General features: G+C 39.0%; 1 protein-coding gene across 5 annotated transcripts in view; it reads right to left on the bottom strand.

Moving 5' to 3' along the window:
* Positions 1–22,970, bottom strand: part of PRKG2 (protein kinase cGMP-dependent 2) — a 31,662-nt gene extending 8,692 nt beyond the window's left edge. The window contains exons 1-11 of one of the 5 annotated variants that reach the window (XM_026089672.1): positions 22,898–22,970; positions 22,462–22,837; positions 14,439–14,605; positions 12,596–12,709; positions 8,772–8,877; positions 7,422–7,485; positions 6,815–6,892; positions 5,154–5,248; positions 3,545–3,613; positions 1,876–1,974; positions 28–175 (exon numbers count right to left, since the gene is read on the bottom strand). In XM_026089672.1, the coding sequence (XP_025945457.1) occupies positions 28–175; positions 1,876–1,974; positions 3,545–3,613; positions 5,154–5,248; positions 6,815–6,892; positions 7,422–7,485; positions 8,772–8,877; positions 12,596–12,709; positions 14,439–14,605; positions 22,462–22,837; positions 22,898–22,970 (1,389 nt within the window). Of the gene's footprint in view, positions 1–17; positions 179–1,875; positions 1,975–3,544; positions 3,614–5,153; positions 5,249–6,814; positions 6,893–7,421; positions 7,486–8,771; positions 8,878–12,595; positions 12,710–14,438; positions 14,606–22,461 lie in introns of those variants that run through there. The other 4 variants (XM_026089674.1, XM_026089673.1, XM_026089671.1 and 1 more) reach the window with 4 other exon arrangements.
* Between the last annotated feature and the right edge of the window lie 1,154 nt (positions 22,971–24,124).

Below are 24,124 nucleotides of genomic sequence, written 5' to 3'. Positions count from 1 at the left end.
TTGCATATGTTTAAAACAAACTCTTACAAGCTCAACCCTTCCGAACCCACCAACGCCCAGAGTTGTGACAACTTCCAAATTCTGGAATGGGGAAGAAGGGAACTGGGCTACTTTCTCCTTCAGCTGTATCATCTCCAAAGAGACCTCTCTGGTCAGCTGTCCACAGAGGGATCTTCTTCTGAGTTAAAAAAAATTAACATACATTAGTATTTTCCCTGTGAGCAAGCTGCATCACAGTACTCTAATACCCCTGTAAACAAAGAAGAGAAAAGCCTTCTTATTCTGTAACACGATCTTGTCTTTTTTCCATGCAAAAGTATTTTCTTTCTGGACATCCTTTACAAGTAAATTAGAACTGAACTGCTACTAAAGTTCACCAAAAATAAGCAATGGCATTTTTACCAAGAGCTGATCCATGATGAGGTTCGTAATTATACAGCCAGCTTACAAACTTCAGAAACTCCAAGTTGGAGAATCAATTTCTGAAGGACTGTGTACCAATTCCAGTAGAACGATCAGAAATAAAAGTGCAGCTATATTTTTGTTCAGAAGTAAAACATACTCTGCTAATCTTCCAATGGTGCTGAGGTTGAAATCAGATGCAGATAAGCTATAGGTATAGTCCACAGCTAAAAGCAAACCCTTTAATAGCACCACTGCTACACTGAAACATAAAAAATAGATTTTCTTTTATGTCTGAATACTTCCATTTGAAATGACAACTTCCCTCTTATACAGTAATCCAGTTTTATTAACTCCTGTGGTGAACTTTAGGGATTTTACCAGTGAAAGAATTTACCATCAGAATACAAATGATAATTACATCACTTGAGCACACTTGAATTTCTTTCAGTCTTTGGTTTTCTTTCAATGGGGTGTATAAACAACCCTCATTTCATTTCTAAGAAATGTATATGAATTATTCAGATAGGAGCAAAATTTAAATATTTAAATTTTGAACAGATAAAATCGTTGCCACATAACATTTCACTCTGGTAGCTTTAAAAAAAAGGGGAAAAAGACAGAGCGATGGAAAAGACCCCAGAGTTTCAGAGTTTTCTACCAGGTGTTACCTAGCAAGTATAAAATGATACAATATTATGGTTTGGCACTGATTAAAATGGAGTTGCAGCTTCCTATGCTCAGGACAAATCATATCAACTCCTAGAACAAAATAATTTCATCAGTAATGATGTATATTAACATTATCTATTTTATTAACAATCTATTTTAAACATTAAATGATGGCTGCTTACTGAGGTTATCTAGGTCTTCCTGAAAGTAGACAGAGTTGGTAAAAAATCAAATGAATAGCTTTCACCAAAAATACTTTTTCAAAAGTCATTTGAAGCTTTTTATAACATAAAACGCCATTTTATAACAAAAATGCCACCCTCAATACTTGAAAAACATTAAGAATGACTTGTATAACATTTTTAGTATTTTCCTTTTTAACATCTTTGAAAAATGAAGAACTGAGATTTTTTTACCATTAAAAATAAATTCTACAATCTCAAACAATTATCTAAGCATCAGTCTTTCGTGACTGAGAAATACAGTCGACATTCAGCACTGTGTTTGTGTTCACAGAAATGATCCACTAAGTGCTCTCTTCTTTAGCTGTATATATAAATATAGCTTGCTCTGTGAGTCCTTGCCTGGAAGTCAATATACTGAGATTGTGTTTAATTTTTGTTTCAGAAAAGAAAATTCCTTTGACTCAATAAGCATACAAATTACGGTTTTATTGTAGTGATTGGTGTCATTGCTAAGGGCCCATCTCCACCAGCTACCATCCATGATGTTACTGGCATACCTAACACTCATTTTTATGATTATCTAATACAGATGTGTCTAAAAAATGATCAGACTTACTTTGCATGTCGCTTTTCATCAGCGCGGGCCAGGTTAGCCACATAACCCTCAAGGTAGGTTTGGAGCTCTTCAAAAGTTCCAACAGTTTGATTAAATGTCCTAGAACATGAACGAAAGTGTAAACTACTGTCCATATGGTGGAAAGAGAAACAAGCAAAATCTGTGTTGCTGCACAAAGGCTTTAGATTGCCTCTAAGTAATGACCCAGGCTGAGCTTTACACTACTACTTGGATGGTACAACTTGCAAGAGCTTTGAAGATTTCTGCTACACGGAGCTTTACTTTCAATCACTAAGTATTCAGGAGACCAAGATTCTAGGTCTGCATTGTGGCTGTTAACTGATTCAACAGAGGACACAATCAGCAGGATGAGAGAGGCAGCAACCCACTGAAGTACCAAGATTTGGTTTGCAAGAGCGTAGGGGGACAAAATGCCTGATCTCCTCAAGTCATTTCCTGATACGTTTAAATAATTCAGAGAAGGCCGGGTGTGCTTGGTCTCCCACACACACTTGGTTGAGCCAGAATGTTTCCCTCCTCTTAATCCTCAACTTTAGTCTCTTCTAGGATAGGAACCTGTCTTAGTGTCTTCTGAGTGACTATCTTCTTCAGTTGTATAAAAAATATGCTCTCCATACAGGGCTCAAACTCTGGCCTCGTATGGAACGAACAGTCAGCTCACTGAGTCACTGACTTATAAACTAAACTGCCCTTGGAGTATCTCTCCAGTGCAGTCAAGAATTATGTAAGATTAACCAGCAGCCCTCCAACAGAAGAAAGAGAGCAACTGGTCCAAACTGGTTTTAAATCTGTGAAACTGGCATGTGAAGGAACAAGGTTCAAACCTGAGCAGATCTCTGATCACTGCTCTCCACTATTCTCAGCAAGCCCTGCCATCCGGCAGGGAGCATGGCTCTCTTGCCTTTTTCTAGTGAAACAGGTCTCCTCTGCTCTAGGTAAGTAAGCCAAAGAGAGCTCACCAAGAGCCTGATTTGTTCACCACTGGTGGTTTCACTCATAAAAAAGGATCTTCAGAATAAGGATGCAGGTCTTTGGCACTGCAAGCACCTCCTCAGCCCTACTAGCCCACGCAGGGAATGATTGGTGTTCCTTGTGCCAGCAGAGGTGGAATGTCTGACCTCCTGGCAAGAGTTGTTCTCTATTTTGTGTAAAGAGGCACAGAGACTATGGCTAAACAGTCTCCTGCAAAGGACTTTTCCCACTATAAATGGAATAAAGGCACCTGAACACAGGCAAAAGCCTTTCAGTCGGGCCTCTACCTTGGTACCTGTGAGATTGGCCTATACCAGGCAGAACTACAGATTTGGCTGCATACCTGCCTTGACAAATGGACATCCCAAAACCAGGGACACGCAAGGGCTTTTGTTCTTCACTGAGCCAATGAACATTACTTAATCTATGTGAAACATCACCACCACAAGGAGAGAAAAATAACAACTCTGAACTACTCTTAAGTTCTGTGCTCCCACACCTTCTGTGAGCCTCTTGTCATTAGGTCTTTGTCTCAAGCATAACCACAGTGGAGCACTTACTCGGTATTCACTTAAGAAAAAATTGTGGTTATGTGACACTGGTGTGACACTGAAGTCACATCTTGCTGATGACCTACTGAAAGAGACCTTTCATTAAACCATAGCGTGGTACTTACTCTCTATCTACAACAAGGCACTCCACATCATTTTCATCTGCAATAATGTTGGCTGATCTGACATCATCACTAGGAATTGAAACAGATTAGAAAGAATTTAGAAGCATATTGAAATCCTGGAAGTATCCCACACTGTTCCCAGGAAGTGTCACTGTTGCGATAGGTGAAACTCCTGGAAGGCCTCTGCAGTCTGTGTTTGGATAAGCACTGCTAAACCAAATCCACAATTCCAGCATTTTAATAGTTCATTATTATCATCTAGCACAGTATTTCCTCCAGTTTCAATAGGGTTTGGATCATGACTCTAGCAACTTTCCAAGAAATTAGGATGAGATGTAATTAGCATTACAACGGGATTGACTGCCCTTTTTTTAATTTCAGAACTGATCTTCAGAGATAAAACATTCCTACTCAATCATCCACATAAATATTCATAGAAATGAACACAAAGGGGACCAGAAACTAATTTGATTGATGATATGAATATTTTTAAGTTCCTTAATCTTTTTGTTGTTGTTGTTCAGTAAGCTGTGTGAGAATTCCTCAATCCCATTTCTGTAAGTAAATGCCTTCTTAAGGAGAGAATTATTTTCACATTTAGGTAGCCTAAAGTACTTACAGTACTACTTAATGCCAAATCACACACTTCAGTGACCAAACGTGAGACAAAACAACAGACCTGAGCTCTAAGAAGAGGTGCAGTTTTCTTTCCATTGTTTGATTTTCTAGTGACTGTTTTATGCCAATAGGTATTTCGGAGTTCACTGTACATTATTCATATTTGCCATCCTTTCAGTTGTGAGAAGGGATAAAGAAAGCTTACTGGAAAATATTTATGTCCTATGTAAATTTACCTGTCTGGTTGGTTGCTAAAAAATACAGATTTTTTTCTTCTCAAGGTCTTAAGATAACCTATGAGATATGAATGCTACAAACATTTCTGAGGCTTCTGACAGCCAACAAATACACAGAGAAAAGAAATTAAAGAAAGGGAATGCTTAAGATAATGAGCACAAAAAAGTTCTCCACTGCTTAAAGGGTTGTTTTTATTTATTTATTGCAAGCACTGTTTGTGCCGTATGGGTGAAAATTATCTAGAGCCCAGCTGCAACATCTGGTGAAGTATAGGGAAAAYAAATTAAGACCTTTGGATATCTCAGGAAAGCCTGGATACATTTTCTTGGAAGAAGCTACATGGCTCATACACCATGGCTTTTCTCTACTGCTTTSCTCTGTTTCTTGTTATCACAGGCACTGGCATGGAAACCTTGTCTGGTAATGATGTAACTCTTGCATGCTAGGAGTCATACAGAACCCGGCACAACACATTTCCATCACAGCTTCTACTGAAAGACAAACACTAAGCAACACCGCAGAGAGGGCTGGCATTTGCCTTTTCAGAGTAGATAAAAGGTAGGTGACAGTGTGTCTTTTAAGTTCTCTCTCCAAAAAGCAAAATATTCCAATAAATCTAGCCATTGCTTCTGGCTGATGGCTTGACAATCAACCCAAAACTTATATTCAAAACAGTCATGAGGTGTATAGTCAGACACACCTTGATAGGTCAATTGAAATACTATACAGTATGAATCAGACAGTGCGCACTAACCTAATCAAAGCCTTCTCCCCAAAGTAATCTCCCTTATGTAGAGTCTTAATCAGCTGAGGCTGCGAGTGACCTGCAGTACTCTGGGTAACTTTCACCTGGAAAGTAGAGGAACAAAAATTTAGCACAATAATATTCAAAGCAACCCATGGTTTCCCCTTCTTTTCTGTATATTTCATAGATGCCTAAAGCTCAACAATGTTTCATTAAGAGTTACAAATAAATATAATTACTCTCTCCCCTCAAAAATGAAAACCATAAAACAGACCCCAGCCTCTCCCAGATTTTAGCTGAGAGATGGAAAAAATTAATATATTTATTATTACCATCCCCTCACCATTTTCTCTTCCCACCCTTTAAAACAGAGCAACACAAATCCCAATTTCAATGAAAAACTGAAAGATATTTCAGTTCCCACAGTGGGCAGACATCATGTGAGCTTTTTATCATACCAGTTAAACAGAGAGCCTCCAGAAATGGTAACCAACATTTTTCACCTTTACAAATAAATCAGCCCACAGAATCTACAAAATAATCAGTTTTATATTTGCATGCATTTTATCAGTATTTTAGAGTATTCTACACATCTTAACACCATTCTTAGTTTAAAAAATAAGCAAATCGTATTGATTAGCTCCTCAAACAACTTTTTATTGTTTTGAATAACTCCACTGGTTTAAAAATACCATAAAATAAACTTATTTATGATTATAAGTGGAACTTGGCTCCTACTGATGTTTGAATTTCAAAACAGTCTCCTTAAAATCTTCAGAAAAGATTTGCTCAACAACAACAAATCTCTATTCAACTCTTGTTCTGAGGTGAAGTTCCTCAAAGGCCTTTTCGTAACTCAGGTTCAAACACTGTTAGAACTTGAGACAGCCCAGAACCAAAACAATCAAACTTCAGGCTCACAATACAAGCTTTTAACAGATGTTATCACTAAAATTTTAGACACGTCATTCATTTGTTTGAGTTTTCATGAACATTTGTCATACATAGCAATTGCTGCACCGACGGAGCCGCTTCCACATGAGCACACTTGCTACTTCTGCCCACACCCATTAAAAAAAAGAAGAAGCATCTTCAGACACAGACACCTTTTGGAAACATGACATGTTTACTGGAACCTTACTGATGAAAATACTCCTGCTTTGGTTCTTTAGAGCCTTGTGCCAGCACCCAATGTAACAGTTCAAGGATAAAGGCCGCTGGCTGACTCCTCAGGGAGTAACAAATGAAAGGAAGTAGATCCTGACTGAGTCACCTGAAAGTCCCATCTCCATTGAGCCTGGTACCTCGGACTCCATCACTTCTCCATTATTTCAGAAATCTGCTTTTTCCCTGTCAGATACTGCAACACCCAGAAGATGACATGGGACCATTTAAAAAAGTTGACTTCACATCTCCACAGCAGTATCAAGAGGCTTTAGAAGACACTTAAATTACATTATAATTAGAACAGTATATCATGGCTTCACTGTAAATGAAAATCAGACTCTCATGTTTGATACACCACTCTTGGCTCTTATCACAGTAGTGTGAATTTAACATACTTGGAAACTCTGCACAGTTTTTACTGAAGACCAGCCCCTCAAGACAGCTTTTGACATACAGATGTTCATATGTGTTGCATACTAACAGTTAGCCTTAGTAAATCTTACCTTTCCTTTTGCTATGATAAAGAAGGTACTGCCCTCTTCTCCTTCCCGAATAACATAATCTCCCTCGTCATAGTACTCCTGTTGGGSAAAACAGAGACACTTGAAAAATCTGATTACTATGCAGATTTCTTAAAACATCTGAACGTTCCATCAGGGTTTAACTTCCTACCTCCCGCACATATTGCATCCCATAATAATATGCAACCACTCCACTATTTAAAGCATGACGGACAAACTATAATATATCTTAAAGCAGCAGTGTGTTATTTGTTTTAAAAAAAATGTTAACACTGGCATCATCCTTATGAAGCAGGGGAAACTGAGGAAAAATATATCAAAATCTCTTTGTGCTTAATGCTGATTCAGGCTAGATTGTGCATCCTCTGATCTACTTGTTTGACTTCTTAGAGTCCAAAGATATAACTTATTTTGATGCCACTAAATGTTACTTGCTGCCAGCCTGAAATTCTGCTCTGACCACTCTAAAAACACTGCTGTATTAAAGATACAATTTCCTTTATTTTTATTTTCTTTACTTATTTTATTTCTTCTTTTTTTTTTTTAAAGCTTATTGAACACTGTTTAGAAAAACTTAACAATATCTTACCACCTCCAGGCAGTCCATGATCTTGGTTAATTTATCTTCAGGTAAGCTTTTCAGCAGGGACACGCTTCCAAAAAGCAGAAATGCAAAGCAAACGAACAAAAATAATTATCATTAATATTTTTTTCACAGTCTCTTCTCATCTCTACAGTTTGTACAACCACATTTTATAAACTAGTGCAGCTATACAAAACACAAAATATATAACATATAAGGCTCAAACATTCTAAACCTGCTTTTTGGATAAACCGAACTTGCACAGATTAGGGAAATGTGGCAAATGTTGGTGAGCTTGTCAATCAGCTTTGCATTCTGGTGTGAGAAAAAAGCTCTGGCAGGTGCATTTTTTCAAAATAATGTCAAAATTCAGTCATACAGAATCCCTAATTTATTGTGAAGAACAAGACACTGTACTACTCCAATAATATATTTTCAAATGCACTACAGAAACTGCAAAATCAAATACAGGTGAAAACTTCAGAACTACTTTGGCAACTATGAAAAGAGAATACAACCACAGGGACATCACTTACTGAACTTGCTGCTAAGAATGAAAAATAACGTTCCGTCCTGAACCCCCAACTTGTAAAAGTCAGGAAATGATAGTGCTCTCTAGTTAATGGGTCCCAACACAGAAATATTTATAGAAATAAATGTGGAGACAAGCAGTGAATGCAAAAACGCACAAAACATCCTATGCATGGCCAGGCTTGAGATCTCATTTGGAAACCATATCAGAATGGCCATTCTCTCTAAAGAAAGTAAGAAAAATACTAAATCAGCTACTTGTGGTTTGGAACATCTAATCTGACCTTCTTCCTAAAGGAAAAGCATCGTACATCTCCCAACGTTCCCTTCAGGAGAGAGAATTATTCTATACTACCTCTCTACAGATTTCCTAGACCAGGAATTTATGTTGGAATTAGTTCATAAATTAAGAGAGATGTGCTGTTCCAGGCTCCAAGAGTTGAGGAATATCCCACTTAATCTACTCAAGCTGCAAATTAACATCCTGTTGGAAGATTTTGTTAATTTTATTTATTTCATATACTGTTTCTACTTCTAGCCACATAGCCTTGCTATACATTTGTTCTGTTACTTAAAAGCATTCATTTCATCAAGCACATATTGTTGTTTCATAATGTGATGCAGGAGAAAACAAATCAAAATGAGAAAAACGTTTCTGTGAATCCTCCAAAAATTAACAGAGGTAAATATTTAGGTTATCGAGGCCCTTTGCATTAAGGTCACCTCTTTCTCTGTCTCTCTCTCTCTAAGAAAGGCACAATACTGTTGTGCACTTTATAAAGTAATCTAAACTGGTACTTAGAAATAGAAATGTATTATGTTTACCTTCTAAGGAAGCTTCTGTATTGCTCTTGTCTTGTTTGTGCTGTCACCCTCATGATATTTTGAAACACTTCTCTGTCCAATGCCCATGTTTTAACATTGGTGATTGCTTTAGAAAAACAAACAAACAACAAAACCAACAATGTTTCCTAGTGACTTGATGAAAGATTCGTCAGCATCAGGACATGGCACAATAGAGCCCAGCTCTTCAAAAAAGCACAAGGCCAGATTTTCAAATATTCAGTATCTACTGCAAGTAGACATTTAAAAGAATTCAGCTCCCATTTAAACAATGGTCACAAAAATAAGGCTTAGATTTCCACATGGTTCCTCCACTGAGCACTTTCCATGCAACCCAACAAGCTGAATTACCTTGAAAACCTAGCCATTTACTATGGGCATACACAGGGCTGAATGCTTGTGAAAATCTGTTCTTAATCATGGACAGTATTCTCACTCCAGGATTGCAATCTAACCTGTAAAAGAGCTCATTTGAAAAAAAAACAAAAAACACCAAACCCTTGGCCTAAGGTTCCAAAACTCATGACCTAAGTGTTGAATACTACGGCTTGGGTCCATCTCTAATTCCGATTACATGCAAATATTTATGAGATACACAATAAAATAGGAATAACAGAAGTCAAGAAATTAATTTCATTTAATGGAATCCAGTGATCCTGTCACATTTTTCCTCCATCTTAAGCCTATTCATAAGGGAATAAATGGTAATCAAGATATTAGAAAGTACTGATTACCTTTGGAAGGGTAATCAAAATATTAATATGGAAAGCACATGTGAGATCCARCATCATAGACACAAAGCACTAAGTGGCCTCTGTGTGTAATAGCTGACACAATAGGACACATTACACTTCCTATTTTTAAGCAAAATAAGGTGATTCCATTTAATTTAATCTCTTTTCTTTAAAAAGATGCTACGTTATATTCAGCATTTTTACTTCTGTCTTATGAAGGAACAAAATTGTTTTTCTCTGGGTTAAAGAAAGCTCCAGAAAAAGCTGGAACAACTGATTCCCTCAGTTTACCAACTTAGCAGAAACAAAGAAAACCATTTTTACAGGAAAGAACAATCCCAGGTTTAAAATGATGCACAAGATCAGTTATTAGTCTCAATATGTAACCCTGACGCACAGATATACTCTCAACTGCCATCAGACTTTTGCTTAAAAAAAATCAGCTCAAAAAATATTTTAGCTCAAAAAAATTATTTCTGGATGCTGGGAGGGAGAACAAAGGTTTTGTTTTGGTTTTGTTTTTATCCTGAACAACATCTTTCAGTTTCCTTTGCACGAAGGAATGGCAAGTATGAAAGCTAATGAGAACCCATCTCATGTATCTTGCACCTTTCCTGAAGAAAGCAATTACACAGCTAGAAAAACAACTGCAATCTCAAAGATGAGATAGAGGAAGGAATTTAGAAACAAATTAGCAGAAAATCATGTTCCCATGTTCAAATACAGCTACTGCATATAAAGATGTTGCTGGGTAGTACCAGCCATTAAAATGCTCTCTCTGGCTAAACTCCTTCACTTGGTGTTCTCCAAAGACTGCAGGTAAAGGGTTTACTAGATCCAGCCTCAGTAAAAAGTTTTCCAGATGTATTTACTAGTCATGCTCAGTTAAGGCATTTGCACTGCTCTTTCTCCACTACAAGAAACACAGGAAAGCTAATGGGGATGGGTGGAGGGGAATTTCTGCAGTGATTTTAGGTATTCAAACACCCTTTCTTGTCCGAAATGAGCTACCTAAAAACCAATTAACATTAACAAAGGTCTAAAATAGCATGACATCTTGCTATGCAGGACCTTTACAATGCTAATGGTGTACAGCATGCAAAAAGGAAAACAGGGAACACAGTCAAATAGAACAGTGCACAAGTAAGAAAAATAATCAAATTATTGATGCTGTTCTGTTTATCAGGCGGCCACAGAAAAACCGATTAAATATAATAACTTCCATCTGCATAGGCAGCAATGATGAAATGCTTAAACCGGGTGCAGGGAGAAAGACCAGCAGCTTTTAAAATGAACAGCTTCTTTGGTTCCATTTGTTCCTTTTTAAGACAACACGAACTCTTCATACTTACCAGTGTTTCAGGCTTCCTGCAGATTTAGACAAGAACAGATATTAACCTCCAAAACCAAGTTATTTTTACGGAATGGTGGAGAGTGGGACATGGGGAAGATGAATTAAAGCTGTCTTTGATCACTTACTGTTTTGCCATGGAATAATTATGGCAGGCTAGAAAAGGAATCAAGGGGTGCTTAATGGATTAAAACCCAGCCTTATGCAGGAAGATGGATATTTATATCACAGCACTACCTAACAACTCCATCCTGGTCAGCACTGTAAACACAAAGCAAAAGCCAGTATTTGCCTCGGAGAAGGCCAGGCCTGGAGAAGAGATACGTCTCACCTAGGAGTTTCATCTCTTCCCCTACCTTCTTTGGGATCAGACTCTAACTTCTCCTGAGTGTCAGGTCAGACCTCCACCCAGCGTTACCCACTGCATGTCTGAATAGGCCTGTTTAGCTTTCTAGTCAGAGAGATTTCACAGTAATCCAGTATTCAGTCAAGTTATTCCTACGTCAAGTCTATGAAAAGGAAAACAGAATTTGGCCTCTGCCTGCACATTAAGGAACTGTGCACTAAGATGCAGAGCATTATTACCTTTTTTTTACAGGGATTCATGTTGAAGAACATTTCTTTATGATAGGTAAAACCTTCTGAAACTTGCCTTGAAGCAATTGAAAAGTTTAAGTCACATCATGTTAAAGAGAAAAGGCTACACTGTATATGTCACATCAGTAGTCTATCTCCTCCTGTGTAATATTCAAGTCACTCCACTGCCTGCTACAGAATTAAAATGATACCTTACTAACCATTCCAGTCACTCCTGATCGTCTGTGTCATAAACACACAGGAATGATTTTGGTGGCATACACAGGAATAAGCATGGTGGAACTGTTCTCAGCAATATGAGACACATGGGATCTTCTTTTCACAAGGCAGTCTCCTAGACTGATCCAGGGAAGTATTCCTTTTCTAAATCCACCTTCAAATAGATGTGCAGAGATCCAATACCACTTACCCCTAACACAGGCATTCAGCATTTTCAAAAGGAAGAAATTAGAATCAAAATAACTAGTTAGAAGAAAAAAAAACCAACCAATTTTACAGCTACAATAATAATGTTTTACTCAGTTGAACACAAATTCTAGAGCTCTACTTTTCTGTCCCCTCTCCTTCCCCATTAAAACAAAGCTCAAAAGTGAAAATGGATCCTGGCAAGACTCAATAACTTAACGATACAGAACTTAAGGAAGTACAAAAGCAACAAATTCCTATGTCTTTTATTTCCTCTTGAGTTAGGCTTTATCTGCTCTATTAAAAAAAACACGGTTCTGAAATCTTTTTAAACTCACTGTAATGTAAACCTCCAGGTTGCATTTGAAACAAAAGCGTAACAGCCAAAAACCATCGCTCCTACTAAATCATTTCAACTTTAAACATAAGCCTTCCTTAGCATTAGCTTTGTACAGATTTGGCTCACCAAAGACTTTGGAGACGTCTGATCCTTTATCAAAGATCATTCTTCGAGATGGAAATATATTCATGCCATAGTATTAGATTCCCCAGGCAGGAAGAACTCAGAGAAGGAAATGGGAACTTACTGTAGATAGTCAGCACATGCGGACATCTATTAAATGATGACTTCCAAGAAAAAAACAGGATACAACAGAGACTTCACAATAGTACATACTGTTTTTATTTTGAGGAACATTGTCATAATAAACCTTGCATACCTTTCACAGAGGCTGTCCGCGTACAGTTGTATAAAATGGCTAGTTCACCAAATGCTGTCCACACAGGTATTGAGGAGAGTAGCTTGTTCTGCTGAAAGACTTCCAGATTGCCCTCTGTCAAAAATCATCAGGATGACACGCATAAAAACTGAACTCTACTACACAGAGTGAAGGGTAAACAAATCAATACAGTCCTGGCTTCCCTGCTCTCTGGAATACAGGCATGGGAGCAATGATGCAAACAGAACTTTGAAACACAGGTATAAACCAGTGGAGAGAAATCTCTTTTTTAATGTGTTGCTAGTCAAAGGTTTTGGTGTGGAAGAGAGGGAAAGATGAGACAAACTTTTCAACACCAAAAAGGACATGGAAAAGAATAATTCTAAACCCTTGATGGGATAAACCTTTGCTACAACAGAACAGTCAGTACTGGTTGAGATAACCTAATGTGGTCTAGACAAACCAGTCTTACAACAGTGCTCATAAGAGAAACTGTTCATATGCATGTGTGTGTATGTATGTGCAGAATGTAGGGGAGAGCAGAAAAAGGAAAAGCAAGTTATTGCCTCCTTTAAGAAATGTCCTTGAGCCTTACTATACATTTAGCGGAAGTCAAAGAAAGTCTGAATTTCTTCTTCGGTTTATGGCCCAAGAAAACCCTCCCTTAAACACGCTCTGAAAGTTTGGCTCTCTTCTCTCCAGGACACTTATTACCTCCCCAGAAAAAGAAGGCTACTGTGCCAGCAAACTTCTGGGCTCACAAATCCTTCTTAAAATTTCACCTGTTTTTCAAAATTTTATCATTTTGCTTAATAAGAATAAAACTTCCCCATTACGAGCCCTGCCTCCCCTTTCTCCCTGCACCATTTGTGCTACACAAGCACAGCTACCACCAATTTTTCACACTAACCCATTTACATGAAGCCAGAAGATAGCAGATGTGCTTTTTGATGTGTGCATGTATGCTTCTGGCTTCAATATTCCTGCCTCAACAGAGCAGACTTTCATACTCCCTACAGCATGAACTCTAATTCTTAAGAGCTGCTAGACCTCCTAGCAATTCAGAATTAATGCAGTTTGCAAATGAATTACAAATACAAGTTTCTTTTTTTTTAATACTGTCTTTTTTTTTTTTAGTGATGGGATGATGAAAGAGCACATTTCCTCCATGAGTAACTCCCAGGTGTTTAACTCCAGTACAGCTGATTTCTGCATGCTGTTAATTTAGGTTTGAGTGATGGAACAGCAGCAGTCAACAAAGAAGACAGCAGCAAGGTAATTTCAGACCTGCTGGTGTTATTTTATGAGGTTGTCTTAGGCCAAAGTTTGTTTTTTTCCTCAGAAAAAACAAGCAGCTGGCTTTAAAAAAAAGCCCTGAACTCAGAATAGCTAACTCAGACCTCATCCCTTAAGATCCCACACATAGGAAACTGGGAAGAGCTCTTAGGAATACTGAAAAGTGAGTTTATTTTAGAAATGGTTTCACCATAGAGCAGCTTTCTGGGATTTAAACTATACCTGCTCTTCTTTTGGACAAGAGAGGTTTGGCTGTATCTACAACAGCTAGGCTTTGCTGGCCTCTAGGCTTTCCAAATGAAAGAAGCCTCTCAAGTTCTTTTACACAGGAAATAGCATTACATCAAGGTAGAAGTTTCTAAGGCACTTTCTGTTGCCCTCACTCCGTTTCACAAAAAAACTCCCTGGTAAAACTCCCATTGCCCTCAGCAGGGCCAGCATGAATGATTCAGGAGCAGAAAGGTCAACACCAAGGTCTCCTGCAGAGACTTCTAAGTGACTTTCCTCTTTCTGGCACATGTGCATTGTACAAACAAGCAGCACTCACCTTCGAGTACAAAAATGTGATTGCCTGGCTCTCCCTGTCTGATGATGTAACTCCCTTGCTGGTAACTCCTTTCATACATACATTCCACCATGTCTCGGATCTGCTGAGGCTCCAGTCTCTTCAGGAACTGATTTTTATTCAGGGCATCCGTGATGAGCTTCTTCTCACTAGTTTCAATCAAAAACCAGGTTTAACAGATCCAGCATGGCTGGGGTATACTATTCACCAGACATTCATTCCTTTCAAGATGTTTCCTCTCAGTTCAAACACTGACAGCATGACTGGTACCACTGACTCATGTTACAGTCCTTGCAGCTAATACGCATCCCATTGACACGCTACATCACAGCCTCTTTCCCTCTGTGTGACCCCAACTGCAGAAAGCATCAGGTTAGATGTAAAAAGATGCACTAGAAGGCAAGCTCCTCAGAAAGTTTTGCACTGTTTTCCACCATGTTCTTCCCCCACTGCATCACTAAGGCACACAGCCTGCTTACCTGAAGGAAAGAAATGTGAAAGGTAGGCCGCTGCCTATATAGGAATGGCAACCCCTTATAAAATCAGGCCTACTTTTCTAACACTCTAATGCATTTTTTTTAATTCCCAGCAAAAACATAATACTGATAATAGAAATAAGGTTAAATTCAACACTGATGGTAGTAAAGCCTCATCAAGTTTTCCTCCTTTGCGGTGAGGAAAAAGCAAGCAAGGAAAGAAAAATATGCAGAAACACAATTAACAAGTGCTGCAGGTCCCTAGGAGGATGTTACAAGTCTCAGAAGGGAGAAAGCAGAGCAAATTGTAAATGAGCCTGATTAAAAAAATGACTACAGAGAACTTCACTTGTGCCAGCAAAATGACATTGATTGCGTGACATTCCCTGTTCATAGCTACAGAACAGATCCATGACCAGGAAATGACTTGAAGGTCAGCTGCAGAATACCTGCTGAACATCTCCTCCACCTTCACAAGAAAGTCCCAAGATCCAGGGGAGGTGGTGGTGGGGGTGTTAATGCAGATCCTTTCTGCACTGTTCTTTGCCCTCTGTCCATCTCCGCGCAAAACTCCTCCTGCCTCTGCTATGTCTGCTTCCTTCTTCTTTTGCACTGATGACAATAAACAGCACAAAAGGTCCTGAGTAAAATTCCTGTAGTAGTCTGCCCATGTGGGATGACAAATGTACCATCTCCTTAAGAATGACCAGGTATGGAAGGAGTCTTCCCAAAACAACTCTTCCCTCTACTGCATTTTGGAATGTTTAGGGTGTAATCAGAAGAACAAAAATGAGACAAAGGCTTGTGCATATAAGTACGTAGCCATTAATGCTGACCTCCTTGCTTTCTGAAATTCAGCATCTGGGGAAAAGCATTTATATTGTACCATCCTTTGGTAAAGCTACAGCAAACTACAGCCATTGAGGGATGTTTTGTTGAAATGTCTTTGAAAAATCATCAGTAGGCACACTTGTGACCAAAAGCCAGCCAGTCAGGGCCTTGAGGGTGGTAATAAGCCTTACTTGACCTGACCAGCTTCACCTGGGCCCACCACCCACGCATCCTTTGCCCATTGGCCTGGCTGCTCTATTTTAGCTCAGGCCTGGGCTTTGCCTCCTTGCTAAATGATTTCTCTGGCTTTATTTCCTGGATGGCCATCAGATCTCGGTTGTGGCCTTGTCTCTAGTCCTGTTTTTGCCTTCTGGAGAGACCTTGGACCTCTGCTGTATCCTGTCTCCTGATACTCCTGACTAGGCTCCCTAGATGGGACTTCCAAGGGATGGTGTTATTACCACCCTGCTTGGACTGGGTGAGTCTGTGGCCTGGTCAGTGAAAGTGCTCATTGCCTGTGCTATAGCTGTCTTTAGCATCTGGATCACCCTCTCTTGTGGAGCAGCCCTGTTCTTGCTGCTCCCTGGTACAGCTCCTCTGTATCACCTTCAGGAATAGCAAATACTGACAGGTAAATGGAGTGCTTGCAGGGATGAGAGCTGCTAGTGGAAGAGCCGGGTGGCTGGATTTTAGGGAGACAATACAGGAAAAACAGGATGTATGACCAACTGAGTGAAGGGGATAAAGAGCTCTCTGTCATGTTGGGCAATCTATCAATTTTGATTGGCTCAAGTATGTTTTAGGTCAAGGGCTTCCTACTAAAGCCCTAGATGTACAGCACTGCTTTGAATCCATGACAGAAAGGAATGCAATTAATCAAATGGAGCACTGATGGAGCTTTTATGGACCTACTGAATGGATTTTTCTTCACAGCTGAAGTGAAAGACAACCTATACCTTTAAGTCCCAATGTTCCTATTCTGCATGTATAATCAAGCTGCCTAACAAAGTAAATAGCCTTACAACTTTCTGAAGCATCTTCTTGCTTGTACTCAACAAAACTCAACTCAACAAAAGGCTATCATCAAATTAGGTCATGTGGACAAATCTTTGGAGGGGGAATCTAGGAATGAATAAGTCATATCTACCTGCCTTACTAGGCATACAATGCTTGAAAAGCAATAATGGTAATAACAAGAGGCCAGAAAATAAAATCTGATAGGTATGGTAATGATAGTACTTAGAGCCTGAAATACAAATTGTAAAAACTTGCCTTCCAAAAGAAACAGTTATATTAGACTATAATCTCTAACTTAATTTTCTGCTAAAAATGATATTTAATTGATCCTGCCCTACATCATGCACACAATACTGCAATAAGGGATAGAAATGGCTGATGAAGTGATATGTAATAGCAAGTGCTGTAGCTTCCAGAGATACAGAACAGAAGGCAATACTGTTTTCAGAGAGTGTTGTTGGCTACGCAGTGGAGGATATAAGATGATCAAAACCATGGTTCAGGTTCTGCATCAGTTGCTTGCTGATTTCATGGGCCACCAGCACAGCATGCCAGCTCTCTACAACAGCAGTTCTCAACTGTTTTGCTCAGCTTCCCCAATACCTATACCAGTTTTAAGAACAGCTGCTGGAAGTAACAAGTTTTCCAGGAAAGACAAAGTACTTAACCTTATACTCCTGCTAGCCACTGCCATTGTGAATACTTTTCAAAGCTAAAGGGGGTGTAYGGCTCCACACCTACGTTTGTCTTTTTTGAAGTATTTCTCTAAGTCCTACCACTAGTAGGATTAGCTATCTTTCACCACCTGCTGTAGTACCCTTCTCCTGACTTCATTCTTCTCTCTGCTATTAGCTGTTGTTGATGTATCTCTCTTTGAATATATTCCTAATCACACCCCCAGAAATAGCACTTGCCTGTCAAAGAAGCTTTTGATGACAGGATTGCCCAATTATTCCCATCCTAAGACAGATGAATCTGTCATCACACAAGTACAAAGACATGATGTATCCTTTATGGAGCAATGCTTTCTATTCATGTATTTTTCTGCTAGTAACATGAAAGATTGTGGATTTAGGCTGTCCTTCACTGGTAAGGGACATAAATGTTAAGTATTAAGTATAGTTCTCATTCCCCATCCAATAATGGCTAGGGTCAAGATCCTAAGCCCACAGTGGGAAGGGACTTTACATAGGTGGCTTAAGTATTGCTGATGGAGGCTGCAAGTTGTAGAAGCAAGCCCTGCAGACACAGATACTTGGTAACACTCACATGAATAATTTTGGGCAAAAAACCAAGATGTTAAAATAATTCCCATTTGAAAGATATTTTGAGAGGAATCTGCTTTCAAAAAGACCATGTTCAAACCCTCCAATTTTCAGGCCTTAGCCAAAATTTTTCAAAGCTCAAATTTCCTTTGAGAAAATCCATGTTTTTGGAAGCTGAGAGAGAAGATGAACTTATTCAACTATTTCAAGAGATTAAATACACATAAGAAATAATCCATTCATATTTGACAGTTACAGCACCACGCAAAGTTTCTAGGCCTTTTGTCAAAATTGGTCATGTTGAGTTATTCCAAAACCAGAAATATTGTACTCAGAAGCCCTGAAAAATGGATCTTTGATTATGCCGTTTGTTCCTACAACTGTTTCTACAGGCATCCAGCAATATTCTGAACTTGAGGCAAATTCAGGAACATCCCCTGGAGCTTCCCTTCCCTTGCTTCTGAAACAGCTTCTTTCATAACTCGGTAGGTACATTCTGCAGTAACCTTATGTGAAAGTGGGCCTGCATTAAGCCGCATTAGCAGCCACTTACATCGGCATGTTTAAACACACCTCTATAGCTGCTGTTAGGGTAAAGGATCAGTAATAGTTTTTAATTACAGTGGACAGAATTCTGTACACAGTGAAGACTGCTGCTAGACACTGAGATGACACTTGACTTGAAAAGGTCAGGTTTAAGGACAACAAAGTTGATTGTCAAATCTCCCAGACAGTCCTTTCACATATAGCAACTGACTGAATTTGACTGACTTAAAGTATTTACAGTTTGGGAAAGGAAACAAGATGCTCGATCCTCCACTGAGTGTCTCAATAGCAAGATGATGGTGGCTTTAACAACTGCGTGCATGTCACAGGAATATCTGACTGCTATACACAGCACTGCTATGTCTGTAACACAGATGATATTTTCTCACATTTGTCACTTTCCAAAATATTTGGAAGAATAAAAGACAGTTTGCCCAAGGATTCCCCCCTACAAAATGCCTGAGCAAAGTCTTCCACTATTACTTGTTTTGTTGAAGAAAGTGTAAATATATGTATTTATCTAGTCATTCTCCCCTCTGAGCATGTGATGTGTGTGGGTTTATAAAATAGATTAAAAAGTTAAAAAAAAAAAAAAAAAAAAGCATTATGCCTAGGCCTAAAAGCTACCACAGATACACATCTAATAATATGCTGGCTGTGGCAATAGAAAATAAACGCAAACTTGCAAATGACTGAAGTATTTCTGAGCATGCTCTTTAAGTTTAATTTGATTATCCACAGGAACTGAGGTTTCCTTAATTTCTTATAATTGTATTAACTTAAGGCAGCCATTCTTGCTGTATTGCATTCTAAGCTATCTAGTTTTTCAAAGCCTAAAGCTTGAACAAAGTCACTTCCGCTACTGCAAAGCAGATAACAAGGATCCATACTATAACAGATTTAAGTTTCAGACTCTTAGCTGGAAAAATACATGAACTCTTGGGGACTAAACTCTATATAAAACAAAACTACCTGTCTTTTACCTGTAACTTTAGACTTAAAAAAAAAAAAAAAAAAAACTGTAAAAAAATAAAACTAATTGCTGTAATGCCAGTAAAAAAAAAAAAACCTCCAAACTTGGCTATCTAATTGTCTTTCTAACTACTGGACTATGCTCTTGGAACTAAGAGTAAAACCCAGGAATATTGCCACTTGATGTCCTACCAAGAGCTAGAGAGCTACAAAAGTTAATCATGGAAGAATTTTAACTTTTTAGTTTATTTTTATTTTTATTTTTCAATTAAATCTTGTAATTCATTTTTTTAAGAACACTGGGTAAAACATTAAGATTAATATAAGAAAATATTACTTAATCTGTGGCATAATCTAATCAAAAGTTAGGACATCCTAGAAGTGATTTCCTCAATTCCAGCCTCTCTGATACCTCATCATACAACACATGTACTGTAAAAATGTTTTTCTTCAGTCATAATCCTGGCTCACATGAAGAAAGTCTACATGAGCTCTTTAATCAGCTAAGACTTTGATCATATTTGTCAAATAACTATTTTTGTATTAAAACCTGAAGATTGGTCCAATGTCAAACTATTTTTCACTTTGTTTTTCACTGCAGTTTGAGAAGTAACCTCTTTTTTATTTTGTAAAGAACACATAGCAAATAGTCTCTGATGCTAATTACTCTGGCAAAGTTTGTGCATTTTCTAGCACTAGATAATGAAACAAAAATCATGAGTTCCATTTCATTCTCACATTACCTATACTCAGGACAATAATTAGTAGACAAATCAAAGTTTACGGCCATCACAGAAGACTAGAATTTGAATTAAAATTAAAGCATGTGCAAATGAAGGAAACTGGGAAAGTGCTGAAAAGAACAGAAGGAAGCAAAGGTACAAACAGAGTAATAGAAAAGCTGTAAATGGTGGGGAGGAAAAGGGAGAATGTTCTGCTCTTGCTGCCCTTTCAGTCAAAACCAAAACAATTTGTTTTCAGTGGAATCAAGATCAGAATAAATGCAAGAATGGTCTATTTTAAAACCTTATGAATCAATGGGGACCCTACTACTAACAAAGATGATCTTTGAATCAGATTCAAAGATTTTCAAGAGATGAAAGGAGTAAAAAAGAAGTTCTCCCCTTTCTTTCTTTTATCTGACTGTGTCATACTGTATCTCTTTCAGAAAGAAAATGGAGATAGCACACAACAAAAATGAAAATGTTTTAAAGTGCTCAGCCCCTGAATCCAGAAAGAAAACATCTGGCCCCTTCCACTTACCTAATCTACTGTATGATCAGCACTACATTTAGACTGTGTAAGCTGCAATATTTGCATTTGTCCTAAACAGCCATGTCTGTGGTGGACTTTTTTCCTCATCATCTGGCTATTCTCTTTGCTTCACTCCTTAGTGCTGTTACAGTCTTGTCTTTTGGAAGGCATGCTAGAAAACCAGCTGGTGGACTTCAGTACACAGATCATGCTGGGAGAAGACAGGTAATTACAAATAGAATACTCTTGAAACAGTTTTTTGAAACTGCCAAGCTACTGTAGATAGGATTTTATTACAGTTCCCTTACTCTGCAAAAATACTGCTAGCTGAAGCTTTCAGCTCCTGATGGTGGCTCAGGCATCCTTTCTGGTTCATGAGACACTTCTAACATGTAATGCAGGACATGACTGATGATAACTAAATCCAGACTGAAAACTTTCATCATGTCAGTTATAGTACAGATCCAAATGTGCCATGAATCCTTCATAAAATAATACAGTTCCCCACAGATCTGAGACACTTGAGCTGCTGGCTAAAGTCCATATTTATTCTGGCCAGCACTATGCTCAGGCAGATATTCGGGATACTGCAAGGTAAAAGCAGGCCTAAGGGTTTGTTTAAGGATACTAATCTGGATATCTCTGTCCACAAGGTCCCAGAGCTGCTGTCCCAGATACCACTGGCTTTTGCAGAGGTATAACTGGATTCCAAGAGGAAAAAGTAAATTCAGGTCCCTAATAGAGAGGTCCCTAAACCATGACTGCCAGAAGCTGGAAGGCAGAAAAAAGCCTCCAGAAAGATAATCACCCTGTACAAACCATTTTGTTATATATTGTACCAGACTATTTCAACACTGGACTCACTGTTTTTACATAGCTTGGAATAAGTATCCATATTGCACATGAGAGAGTTAAGCTGGGGTCAGGTGCTCTTCCCAAACCATCCTTACTGTAATAATCTGAGCCTATGTGAAGCATCCAGCCTTATGCCCATCTCAGTACTCCAGAGCATAGCTTAAACGGTAAGCAGAAGGCAAGCCTGGACCTCAGAAGAGGCTTGGGCTGTGCTTAGCTGACAGTGGAAACAATTCACATAGCAACTAACAGAGCCCTTTGTGCCTCTCCTCAAAGGCAGCTGAGATACAGAGGCCATCAGCCACCCACTGCTCTTCATCTGAAGTCTGTGGGACACAGATGCTTCTTGGTTAAAGTGCAGTGGATTCCCTGCCCTGCCTACTTCCCTCAGAAGACCTTTTGCCCTTCAGAAGTTCTCATTTCTTCAGGCTCTAGGTAGGGCAGTAATGTGAGACCCTCCACACACACATGCTTCACAGGACTTACACAACCCTCACACTTTCCTCACATACCAGTGGGAATACCCTCAACTGTGACATGTTCTCATGAGCTCTGAAAGAATGAGAGAAATCAAGGTCCCAAAGTGTTTGACTGCACTGTTTAGTAAAAATACCCCACAAACCTAGCCAGCATCTAGCTACTACAGTGACATGAAAAGTATAGAAAACAGAGAATGAAGAAAGTGCCCTTTGGAGGGCAGAGGCAGGAAATGGGAAAGGACTTCTCTGGAAGAGTATGTCATTGCAATGGCAGAAACACAAGTGTACAAATGGCATGCAGTGAGCTCACCTGGAATCCTTTCTGATTCTTGCTTTTTCAAAGGAAAACCTAGCCTGCTTGCTCAGATCATACAGCCATGTTGTCGGTTCTGCAGATACACCTTCCTTAGCACCTCTCCTCCTATTAGCAGAGACTTTAATCCTTGGAGCCACTTTAAATGGAGAAGCCTGAAGAGAGCTCTCTCCCTGAATGTTAACAACATCCTGCAGTTTGTTGAGCTGTATACACTTGCTCTGAAGTTCCTTGGTGAGTTCTGCTATGACCTTAGTCTGCACAGCCAGCTGTTCCTGAAGCTCAGCAACATGGCATTCACTGTCTCGTAACTCTTCATCTTTTCTCTTCAGCTCCTTTTCCAGCTCAAGCACCCTGCTGCAAAGAACATCAACTTGCCCAGTCACACTGATGCCCAGCGCTGGGTCCTTCAAAAACTTACAGTTGCCAGCACAGCCAGTAGGGAAGTTTGCTACATGTCTATCCGGCCGCTTCAGATGCTTGGGTTTCACTGATCCATTCCCCATTTTGTCCAGAGACCTAGGTAATAACATACATTTGTGGTTTTATTTAATTGCCCAACCAGAAGAAAAATATTAATTGTGGTCAGATAGCAGGTAATGAGTTCAGCATTTAACTGGCAGCTGAATTTGAGATATACAACTATATCTAACATCACAGTTTATGCTTTCATCCTTTCCAGTCCTGAAAGTAGTAGAGGAAAGGGCAGGGAGAAGAGGTGGGTAGGTTGGTGGATACAAAGCAAAAGGCTGATGGCTGCCACTTCTTTTGTGTGTGGATAGAAAGCAAGAGATGTGTAAGCTTCTGTCAGCTTTACAAAGACAGTATAAACAAAAACAGCAAGAACAAGAAAAGCTTGTGCTCTACTGCTGAAGCAAGAAAATGCTGTGAAGGAAGGAAAAAACAAAAACCAGTTCTGTTCCATTTCCCCACTGAAGAATAACTGCTGACATTGAAGAATAACTACCTTATTCAGTGGGTGAACTTCTGCCTGGCAGCAGGGACATGATTAAGGGCTAGAATTCTTAATAATTGGTAACAATGAAACACCACCTCTCAGGTACCTGTTACTTAAAAGAAGAACAGTCATACTGATCAGAATAAGGGTCTGGCTAGCTAGTAACCTGTCTCCAACTGTGGCCATAAGCAGATCCCCAGGAAAGGCTACAAAAAGGACAAGCGTACAGACTACTTCATCCAAATGCTGTCCCAAACTTCAGATTTCCTGAGCCTGATAAGCTTTATCTAATAACCCTCAATGGATCTCTCTTCCTAGTACTCGTCTTATTTTCCCTCTAACCCATACGAACTTCTTACATCCACGGCATCCCTGGCAAGGAGTTCCACAGGTCTGCTCTTTCGGCATGAAGAACTATCTTCTCTTATTTGTCTCTTCCAATTTGAAACTAGAGAACATCACATAAGGTTAGAAGGAGCCAGTTTCAAAATGAGTGATCTCTGTTCACCTTTTCTATACTATTTTGTAGATTTCTGGCATATCTCTCTGCCTGAAGGTATATCTTTTCCAGAACGAAGGGTCCTAGCTTACTCAATCCTTCCTCACCTCAGTGGCAGAAACTACTCCAGAAGTTTGACCAACCTTGCTGTCCTTTCCTGATAAGAAATTAAGGGTGGCACACAGTTAGACCTAATTTACTTC

This window comes from Apteryx rowi, unplaced genomic scaffold (assembly GCF_003343035.1).
Source record: "Apteryx rowi isolate R43461 unplaced genomic scaffold, aptRow1 scaffold_827, whole genome shotgun sequence".
Lineage (NCBI taxonomy): Eukaryota > Metazoa > Chordata > Aves > Apterygiformes > Apterygidae > Apteryx > Apteryx rowi.
Note: the sequence above shows the minus strand (reverse complement) of the source record. Positions and strands in the feature narration are given on the sequence as shown.